At 36.9% G+C, this 11131-nt stretch overlaps 1 protein-coding gene across 3 annotated transcripts; it reads right to left on the bottom strand.

Annotated features, from left to right (window-relative positions):
• Window positions 1-579: 579 nt before the first annotated feature.
• mfsd12a (major facilitator superfamily domain containing 12a) lies at window positions 580-10004 on the bottom strand. 3 transcript variants are annotated; one of them, XM_048163318.1, is made up of 11 exons: window positions 8938-10001; window positions 8167-8377; window positions 7907-8039; window positions 6626-6829; window positions 6348-6440; window positions 6161-6253; window positions 5461-5631; window positions 5114-5208; window positions 2819-2949; window positions 2636-2683; window positions 580-1744 (listed from the first exon to the last, which is right to left on the bottom strand). In XM_048163318.1, the coding sequence occupies exons 1-11, from the start codon at window positions 9206-9208 to the stop codon at window positions 1668-1670; spliced, it is 1527 nt and encodes a 508-aa protein (XP_048019275.1). In that variant the 5' UTR covers window positions 9209-10001; the 3' UTR covers window positions 580-1667. The 3 variants fall into 3 exon arrangements, with proteins under 3 accessions (XP_048019275.1, XP_048019277.1, XP_048019276.1); XM_048163320.1 differs by lacking the exon at window positions 5461-5631 and having other exon boundaries at window positions 8938-10004; XM_048163319.1 differs by lacking the exon at window positions 2636-2683 and having other exon boundaries at window positions 8938-10003.
• Window positions 10005-11131: the final 1127 nt, after the last annotated feature.

Genomic DNA, 11131 nt, shown 5'->3' on the forward strand with positions numbered 1-11131 from the left:
AGGGGCTCCGTAGAGCACTGGTAATCCAGATTTGGTAATCTGGAAAAGTGTGTATCTGGATCATGGTGATCCAATCCAATTTATCTTTGAAAAACCAGCACAAAAGTTAGATGGATTACCTGATCCTGGATGGCAAAACATGGGATTTCCAAATCCAGATCATTCTGATTCAGATTAAACTTTTTGAACAACTGGCCCCAAGAGAAGATTTGAACATATCAACCATTAAACACTGACACTCTCCATCCTCAACAAGGCTGCATTTATTTAATCAAAATACAGTAAAAATAGCAATACTGTGAAATATTATTACGATTTAAAATAACTGTTTTCTATTTTGATATATTTTATTATAATGTAATTTATTCCTGTGACAACAAAGCTATACTCTTTGACGGTGCTGAGCCGTTGTTTGCAACCTCACCGCTAGATGCCGCTAAAATTTACACACTGCACCTTTAAAATGTATTTATTTTTTAGTAACATTATTTAAAATTTTCTTAACAAATCTGCAATATGCAGTCTCTATTAGTTGGGTTTGTTTTTGCACGTCTTATTCATAATCACAGACACATAAAATTAAAAAAAAAAAAACACTTTTATTTAAAAGTCATTTTATACAAGACATCAAAGATCATAAAATACAATTATTGTCTTTTCACAAACATCCGGGTTTTGCTGATTAATTTCCACTATAATTAAATGCATTTCAGCTAGATCTGAGCAACAGCTTTTATGAATTATTTGGAGTGTTTAAAGTCTTAAGCATCAGCAAAATCAGCTGACCAGATGTTAAATCTGCTCACAATGACACTGCATTCCTGCTAATGAGTCACTAGTTACAAAGATAGGTTACAATGTATCAACTGAAGATACAGAAATGTCTGTTCATAAAGAACATTTATTCTGTTCAGTTAATGATATGAACAGAAAACATGTCAGACACAATTGTCTTACATATGAAAACCATAATTATATATATATATAAAAATACATAAGAAAAAAAAACTAGTAGTTACAGAGGAAAATGCACATGATTGGCTCTCTGGTCCCTAACAACAAAACCCCACGTATCTCACACCAAAATAAATATGCTTTGAAATGACAATACATGGCTTTATATCCCTGATTTAAAATATAAATTCTTCCCTTTTCATGAATTCCCATATGGAAAAGTTAGATGGATTAATTGGAAATAATTCATCCACCATAACATGTGCATCTTGCATTGTCCTTCATGGCAGATACATAAATAAATTCCCTTATTTTCATGAATTTGATTCAAATAACTAAACTAAATTTATAATCATAAATAAAAAAAATTCTGAAACGATAAACATGACAATGAGCAATAACAAAGTTAGTCCCTTTATAAAGTATGCTGGGTTAAGTGAGAACTAAGAAATGAGAAACCATGATATAAAAGATGAGTGATATTAACTAATCAGGTCTAAAAACGAACTCGCCACATCTTTGGCTCTTAGTGAACAAGATGAAACCTGTATTGTAGAAATGTGCAAGATATGACTGTTCTATAGACTTCATTAGCAAATATTGGTCAGTGTGAACCAAAACCTGATTTTAACTCTAACCTTCACCACTGTCATGTAAGTGTAAACCAGATTTCTGTGTATCAGAGCTGAAGAATCTCTGCGGCTGCTGTGCGTTCAGTCCACTGAAGGCTGCTCAGAGCTCTCGGAGTCCTCTCTATCACTGCCCATAAGACCAGTCACCTCAGGCAGATCTACAAAAACAATGCAAACATTACATATCACATATTACAAGTTCATCTACACCATTGTTCAAAAGATTGAGGAGAGTCAGGTTTTTTTTTTTTTAAGAAATTGATATTTTTATTCAGCAAGGGCACATTAAACTGATTAAAAGTGACAGTAAAATCATTTATAATGTTACAAAAGATTGTTGTTCTTTTGAACTTTCTATTTATCAACATATTAGAATGATTTTTGAAGGGTCATGTGACACTGAAGACTGGAGTAATGATGTTGAAAATTCAGCTGTCATCACAGGAATAAATTACATTTTAAAATGTATTAAAATATAAAAGTTATTTTACAATATTATTTCTGTTACTGTATTTTTAATACAAATTAATGCAGCCCTGGAGAGCATAAGAGACTGCAAAACATTAAAAATTATTACCGACCCCAAACCTTTGAGCAGTGGTGTGTAAATATGAAATCAATCTTTTATCTGGGAGAAAAAAAAAAAAAAAAAAAAATTCACTTTTAAAGGGGTCATATCATATTTTGTATTATGGAAAAAAATCCACTTATAATGTTTACCATTTTACACCTCCTTTACCATCAAAAGCACAAGGTTTGGCAAACTTTCCCACATATTATCATTAGTTCTTCTGGGATTTGGAATGGATTTGCTTAGAATAACTGCATCAAAGCATTTAGTTATCAGAGAAAAACAGTTTGGTATAAATCGGATTTATACAAATTGACATTTCTTACAATCCTTTATCTCAAAAGTTAAAGGAAAACCGACCTCATGATATGACCCCTTTAACTTAAAGGTGGGTGATTGATGTTTCTGATTGTGTTTTGAGGAGAAAATCATTTAGTTCAGATTCCTGTAATTACAGACGCTGACATGTAGCCCTCACCCTTAAAGTCTTTGCTGTTTATTGAACTGTTATGACCTCGCTTAGACACTGAAATACAAAACATCATGTCAGCCATGAGGTGAAGAGGTTATTGATTAACACTATTTAAAAGAGTAGGTCAAAGAGGAAGTATATGTATGAAAGTGAGACAGATATAAATAATAGTTTAGTTGAGTTTCTTACAGCGGACAATCTTTATAGGCCAGATAAGGATCATGCAGAGGCTTAGTGCTGCTAAAACGGCCACTCCACCAGTGACGATGACCATGACATAGTGATAATACCATATGCAGGCCGGACAGCATACCATTGTGCTAAATGAGAGAAATCACACAAAGTCAAACACTTTTAATTCAAAATTCAATATTAAAAATAAATAATTTTATATTAAACATTAGGGGTGTAACGGTACATGTATTCATCACGGTTTGGACGTCACGGTTCGGTGCATAGACTCAGACAACGAATACAGTTAGTCACAGGTGATCCACACTCCAATCCAGAAGGGGGCATGTGCGGTAATGCAACGCTGTTTGCTAACCACCACAACAGGAAAAAGCGCAAAAGAAGAACAGACGATCTATGGCTCTGTCCCAAATGGCAGACTTCATACGCACTTTTAGTCTTGTGGACTTACAATGGCTGCCCCGTGTCCGTTAAGTCCATGAGACCGTATGGTGTCCCATTTGTCATTTTAGGTTTCAGAAGGTTGCACGTGAGAGCCCCCTTTGTGGTCGATATGCAACCTCGATGCACACTTTTGCCGAGTTCGCACTGAAGCGAGCTCCGCAGAAGACTTCTTCCGACAGTCAAAGTGTGGACTCTTAGGAAGACAGCGAATGTTAAGGGTGCCATTTGGGACAGGGCCAATGCATAGATGTGTTTACGTGTACTCTCTCAACCAGTGTTTTAACCACAGAAAGACATCAATAAATCAGCTTGAGAATAATATCTCATGTAGCATTACATTTACCTCAGGCAAGTCATTTAGTGTCCACAGCATATTAGTTCATTAGAGAAATGAACTCTAGAGGGGAGCATTTCACTAAATATTTGCACTATATTAGCTTATATATTGACTAAATTTACTTTACCAGTTAGTAATGTCTTATTTAATATATGTTTAAATAAATTTGTCATGAAAACAAGTTATGACAGTAACTGTGTAAATGGTCATATTTAAAAAATTTGAGCAGAAAAATAATTGAAAAATAATTGTATAAATTTTGATTTAGAAGTTAAAGGTGCTACAGAGGATCTTTTCGTCGACTGAGAAACCAAAGACTGTTACTGAGTTTTTGAAATGAGTGCATGCGTAAGAACAACCCCCCTCCTTCACAGCTCATTTCGAGGGAACGCCTCCCAAAACTCGTGCACAAGTATTGGAACACGAGTGTTTACCACCGGCATTCGCTGTGTCGTGTTAGTGGATTCATTATGTAGGACTCACCGCAGGTAACTCATAATCTGCAGTTGTTACTCCTGTCTCCTGACAAAAACATTGCATGCGGCGCCTGTAGAGTGTGGAAAGTTACTGGAGCGCGCAGCCGCGCACATCTCTCGCAGAGAACGTCATGGCAGTGATTGACAAGCCAGAGGGCCAATCCGCGCACGTCTCTCACAAGGAACGTCACGGCAGTGATTGACAAGCCAGAGGGCCAATCTGCGCACGTCTCTCGCAGGGAACGTCATGGCAGTGATTGACAAGCCAGAGGGCCAATCCGCGCACGTCTCTCACAAGGAACGTCATGGCAGTGATTGACAAGCCAGAGGGCCAATCGTTTACGCGATGATCGCGTAAATGATTGGCTGATGTTTTTAAGGCCCTACCTCGTGCACAGATGATGTATATTAATATTATTCCTTTCAGTGCACCTAATAAATAGTCTTTTATCAGTTAGTAAAGACAGTTTCAAGTAATATTGCAAAAATGTATAAAACAAAACATCCTCTGTAGCACCTTTAATGCTAAACCTGCCTGCGCAATTTACATGTTTTTTTTATTTTTATTTGAGTGTTGATTATTATATCTAAAAATAAATAGCGACTGAATTTAATAGTTTAGGCTTTGTTGTTAATTGTGAACTTTAATATTATAGTAATATGCAAGAAAGGGCTCCCTGTTAAGTTACAGCATTAGCTGAGATAGATTGCTTTTATCTTTAAGAAAATGTTCATTATAACTGAATTTATTTAAAGAGAGAGAGAGACAATTTGTTCAATAAACCAGTTTAATAATTTTATATTTAGTTTTCTCACCCTGCTGTACCGAACCCATACCGAACACTGACTTCAGTACCGAGGTACGTACCAAACCGTCATGTTTGTGTACAGTCAGTTACACCCCTATTAAACATACTAAAAACCTTTTTTTTTTTTACTTTGTATTTTTTTAATTTTTACTCTAAAAATAAAATTAAACAATTAAAACAATCTCTCTGACTCACTTCATATTCTAGTATGCAGGTACACACTTACCGACAGGGGTGTAGCGCTTGAATAATCATGACCCCCAGACCATTAGCCACCTTGTCTGTGAAGCTCATAGCTCCATAAACAAAAGCCCCACTTTGCTGTCAGGATGAAAAGAAAAGTGCAATCAGAAACTCGAAAACTTCTTTAAAAACAAATTTTAGTTCCCTGCGACTATTTTAACACTTCTGAAACTAGTCACTTTGAAGCACATGCCCTTTTCACTTCTGCAAACACCTGCTTTTCTTACTGGTTCAATCATGCGTTGCTATTAAAGTTGTTAGCGCTAAATACACTAAATAAAACAACAGCTTGAAGCGGTTGCCGTTCATTTTCAGTTCCTCAACACTTACTGTCTGATCTCCTATGAGTTCAGCTGTCATGGCAAGTGACATCACCAGGATGGTGCCAGACCCCACCCCTAGCAGGACCGCTGCCCCATACACCTTTTCTCCCATGTGTGTGTCCACCAGCACCCAATAGGAGAACACCAAAATCAGCAACAGTCCCAAAAAATAAGTCATCTATCAATAAGGAACAAGAAAACTTTAGTGTACACAAAAACCTTCTATCATATTGTATCAACTTCCAATAGTGTACATGAAATTGTCTAGTGAATTGTTTTTCCACTCATTAATTTTCAGATGATTTGAATGGCCGAGAACAATCTAGATTTCCAAGGAGCCCTTAAGATGAATCAATATGTAAAGCTTATTTAAACAAGCTTTAAATAAGCTCCATAAAAACAACTAAACCAAGATATTTCTTATTTTGATTCACCCCTTCTTTTTTAGCTTAAATCTACATACACAGATGGAGCGTCATATTTAATCTGTAATTGACACACCTCCAACTCGTAAAGTCTGGGCTCAAATAAAAAGCAAACATTTCCTCACTGGTAACTACGACTTTATGGTGGTAATCATGTGTGCTTAACTCATAAATATGATCACACATATATGACACAGCAATACTGACTGGTATTGTTAATCACTTCCGAAAAAGGGAAGTTATGATATGATGACTTATATTTCAATCAAAAGACAGACTCACACATTTGCCTATTAGCTTGCTGAGAGGTTTCATGATAAATGAGGAAGCAAAGCCACTCAGGAACATCACCAGGGGAATGGTGGCTATGTACTTCTGCAAGACAAAAGGACAAACAGAGATCACTGTCTGTTTTCTTTAATGCTTTTGTTGCTGGATGTAAAGTGAAGTATTACTATAGTTGTTTTACCTTTGGCAGCAGTAGTGTGTAGGTGAGATACATGGAAATGTATGTTTGCGACAGGTTCACTATCAGTCTGGTGGACATATAAAGCACAGCCACCTGAATAGAGCAGGGTTTAGAGAAGATATTACATTACTCAAGTGTTATAACAGACAGTTACTAAAAACAGTTTCCTTCACACTTTCACACCACTGTGATTAAGTGATAACACTGTGTTTCAACCCACTAATTAGATGCACTAAATCGCATGCCACTGAAAAGTAACATGGGTACTGGCTTCTAACCTGATAGAATGATGGCTGTCTCAGCCAATGCTTCCACTGCAGTGGATTAGTGGGAGGGGCCACAGTGGAGTTGTGAAGAAGTGGCTGGCGTTCCCCAGGACTAGAGCCATCCTCCTCCTGACTGGGACGTGCCTTCTCCCGTGTGCCCAGGTGAAACAGCAGCGAGAACAGAGCTCCAATGCCCACCACTATAAGACTTAGATTCTGAGTGTAAAAACATATTACCGCATGAGGCTTGTCATAGCTGTTTCGTCCAGGCCTACAGTATATAACTTGCTATGTAAATGTCAACAGAAGAAAAGGCTGAAAAGTCTTGTCCATAAAAATCAGCTGAAAACCATAAACCACTGATTACATTTATTTAACAACTTTTTACTACTCATTTAGAGAAATATCTGAGGGAAATTTGTTGGGTCATCTAACTTTTAATGAAATTTCCTGTAGCTCAAACAGTAGAGCATGGTGCAAGCAAATGCAGAGTTATGGGTACAATTCACAGAGAAGCAAGAACTGATAAAAAGGTGAATACAATGTAATTATTATTATTTTTTTTTGCATATTGCATAAATGTAAATTGATTCTCTTTCTGGTCTTGATTCTTGGTCTTATTGTACACATATGAACACTAACTTCAAAAAGTTGCATTTCATATGGTATTTAAATGTTTTGTAATGCAGAATTAAAGGGTTAGTTCACCCAAAAATTAAAATTCTGTCATTAATTACTCACCCTCATGTCATTCCAAACCCGTAAGACTTTTGTTCATCTTTTTGATGAAATCTGACAGCTTTCTGTCCCTCCATAAACAGCTACGCAACTACCACTTTGACGCTTCAAAAGAGTTGGAAAGAGATCGTAAAACTAATCCATATATTGAGCGGTTTAGTTCAAATTCTCTGAAGAGACACGATCGCTTTATATGTTTAAGCTCCTGTTTATGTTCGCTGATCAATGTTTATATGTGAATAAATCTGTTCATCATATAAAGCGATCAAGTCTCTTCAGAAATTTTGGACTAAACCGCTCAATTCACATGGATTAGTTTTACAATCTCTTTATGAACTTTTTAAAGCTTAAAAATGTCAGTTGCCTAACTGTCTATGGATGGACAGAAAGCCTTCAGATTTCATCCAAAAGATCTTCACTTGTGTTCCGTAGATGAATAAAAGTCTTACAGGTTTGATATAGGCGAGTAATTAATGACAGAATTTTGATTTCTGAGTGAACTAACCCTTTAAATGACCAAGGTTCACCTCAGCACAACAAAAGTTCAGCACTCACCCTGAAAACGGGAATGTCAACAGGACCAAGATTTTCTGAAATGGCAGGATCATCTCCTTCCTGAGTCTGAAAATGAAACAGCAGCCAGGCCACTGCATACACTGTGATGTTGGCTATAACCGTAAAGGCATACCTGAGGGATACAACCAAAATACAATAAAATGCTAAGACATCATACCGGTCAATATAAAGGCAAAGTCCTCGAAACAAGCATAACAAGAATGGTTGATCATTACATGCACAGAGCTGTATGAGTTTACCTGTACGCAGTGAGCTCTACTTTCTCATGCTCGCAAGACACCAGCTCGGGAATGAGGGAGAGATGGGAAATCTGAGTGGCTGCCCATCCAAACTGGAAGATGACGATGAAAGGGGTGAAGTAGGTGAGACTGACCCATTGTGGAGTGTTCAGATTACAGCCCAGGCACTGATTAAATATAAAGGGGAATGATAGGAGGACGCTGAAGGTCCCTAGGTGGGGTAAAAGATAGTAGATGAGAACTATAATATGCATGGAATAAACCTTAAAGAGACAGTTCACCCAAAAACAATTGTCATTTACTGAGGAAAAAATATGCAATGCAAGTGAAACTTGATTCATAACATCTGTTTTTGAAAGTCATACAGCTCTGGAAGGACATAAAAGTGATGACAGTGTAAATTTGCCTGAATTTTTCCTTTGCCACCATGAAACAGAAGTTGCGAAAGGCTTTTTCTTCCCTATTGTGACACATCTAAGTGAAACGACTCGACTAAAAAGAAAATATGTAGGGAAGGACTTCATTTTCTTAATTGGTAATTGATTGGTTGGTTGTGGTTTGCTGTTGCTGTGATCTCACGCGAGTGACAGGTTGCACCGCCCTTACGCCAGTAAACACGTCATCAGAGAAGAGATGTCGAATAATAATGATAATAATAATAATAACCTGCACGGATAAATCATTTACAATAAATACTGCAATATTCCATTTAAAAAATAGGAATTGTCCATTTTGATTTCATGGTGACTTTATAAGTTCCACGTCACTTACCGACTAAATGCCATGTTTTTCTTTTCCCATATGATCCACAGCCGGGTGTCTTATCAGACTCATAACCGATTAGCGGTGTACACACTCCATCCGCTATCTGCCCCACCAACAGCAACACACCCGCATATGTGTTCTGAAAGCCCAGCACTGAGTGATAAAACACCAGCAGGTATGTAAACCACATCGAGGCGCACAAGTCGTTGAGAAAATGCCCCACTGAGTAACTCAGACGCCTGAAAGCGGGTAAAGAGGCTTCTGAGGAGTCCGGCATGATTAACGCTACACAGTCAATCCCCAGTCGGCTAAAAATGCGTGTTTCCGTTTATCCACCTCAGCATGCTGTCCTCTCCAGCGCCGGCTTCCTCACTGCAGAGAATGAGTCTAGTGTGTGAAGGTCATGCTTTCGGTCCATAACTGTTGTAACAGCAATTCCTTTGGATTTGGTCAGCTGACTTCGCAAATAAGTCACGATGGACGAGGCGCGAAATAAAACTTATTCATTCTCTTTCATCGATTGAGACTTATAATTTTAAAGTAATTTGGTAAAGATTATATGCAGCATGGTTAATGTTGAATTTGTCTAGTAGTGCAAAAGAGCTAGTATAGCGTAACGTCTTGTTATTTTCATTTCCTGTTGTTATCACGTGTTTATTAAGCCACGCCCTCTCTCATTCATCTGACGTTTGCTTTTTAAAAGCGAATCTAGTCAAAGTCCCTTTAAGATTTTTTTTTATAAAGTCTTTGGTCTAGTGATGTAAGTTTTGTTTCCATAAATATGAGCAATCGCGAGCTTATTTCTACAGTAATACACTATTTTTTTTAATGTATTTGGATTTGCTAGTGCTTGAGCAAGTTGTCAAATATCACCACCTGCTGTTCGTGCAGCACTTTACATAACGTTATATTCCTCTCGTGTTTTTCTCCTTTCCTCGTTTCTGTGCGCACAAGATAGATTTAGCCATTGTTTTGTGACTCTTAAAAATGACATTTAAAACAAAGACATTTTCTTTGCAACAATATTGCTTAGGCTTGTGTAATCTATCTTTGTGCAGGTGTGCGTTCACACCATGTCGTAATTACCGTCACTACTAGATTTCAACTTGTGAAATGTGTTCACGTGCTCGTAATTACAACTTGTAAGATGGGAATTTTCTAAGAGATCCTACTTGTACCACCTGACCTCTGCAGATTCTTTTAGGAATTGCATAATTCCCAGGCTGAGGTAGGATATCATCAAGTTGAACATCACGTGTTGTCATTTTGGAATTACGGTAATTACGACATGATTTGAATGCAGCATAAATATACAACCGTAAATCAGATCAATTAAATCACGCAATTCTCCTGGAAATTCTCCTCAAACTCGCTCCCTTATTAAGGGTTATTTTTATGTTTATGTTTATGGAGATTTGAAAACACTGCGTCCATACATTCACACCTACTACATTTACTAATGTTTCCTCTCAGCAACACTAAATGCGTATTTTACTCTGTTAGAACTTTGTTTAGTTGCGATATTAGAGTTTATCTAAGAAGCAACCACATACAAAGTTTCATTTAGATGAACAAACCTAATTTGTTTACTCGACACCAGTGGTTCTAAATCAAGTTTAAAAACTTTTTTTAACCATTCTTAATCCTTCTCCAGTAAATCATGAAGTGGTTGAGAACCACTGCTCAACATCATATCTAAGAACAGCTCATTCATGTTTCTTGACAGGCTGTTCTAAAGAGGTTAATGATTGAATAAATCACAAGATGTCATAATTGACTGGCTCTGTTGTATCTGCACGTGGAAAGTCATTTGGAAGTATAAAAGTATCCTGTTTTAGCATAACACAAACTACAAGGGTGTGACACCTGCTCTCATGCCATTCTGACAAGGTGTACTATTCAGTGAATTATATTGCACAGGCTTTCATGTGCAATAAAAGGGATGTTTAAAGGATTAGTTCACTTTCAAATTAAAATTTCCTGATAATTTACTCACCCTCATGTCATCCAAGATGTTCATGTCTTTCTTTCTTCAGTCGAAAAGAAATTAAGGTTTTTGATGAAAACATTCCAGGATTATTCTCCATATAGTGGACTTCAATGGATCCCAAACGGCTGAAGGTCAAAATTACAGTTTAGTAATAAGGTCTTATCTAGATAAACCATTGCTCATTTTCTAAAAAAAAAAAAATAAATTAGA

This window comes from Megalobrama amblycephala, linkage group LG17 (genome assembly GCF_018812025.1).
Source record: "Megalobrama amblycephala isolate DHTTF-2021 linkage group LG17, ASM1881202v1, whole genome shotgun sequence".
NCBI lineage: Eukaryota > Metazoa > Chordata > Actinopteri > Cypriniformes > Xenocyprididae > Megalobrama > Megalobrama amblycephala.

What these genes read in the sequence shown, in the direction of transcription:
- mfsd12a (XM_048163318.1), bottom strand. Translation starts at nt 9,208, where the DNA reads ATGCCGGACTCCTCAGAAGCCTCTTTACCCGCTTTCAGGCGTCTGAGT. An exon ending in ACACACTACTGCTGCCAAAG is followed by an intron (nt 6,254 to 6,347) that starts GTAAAACAACTA and finishes TTTGTCTTGCAG; the next exon opens with AAGTACATAGCCACCATTCC. An exon ending in AAACAGCAAAGACTTTAAGG is followed by an intron (nt 1,745 to 2,635) that starts GTGAGGGCTACA and finishes TTGTTTTTGTAG; the next exon opens with ATCTGCCTGAGGTGACTGGT.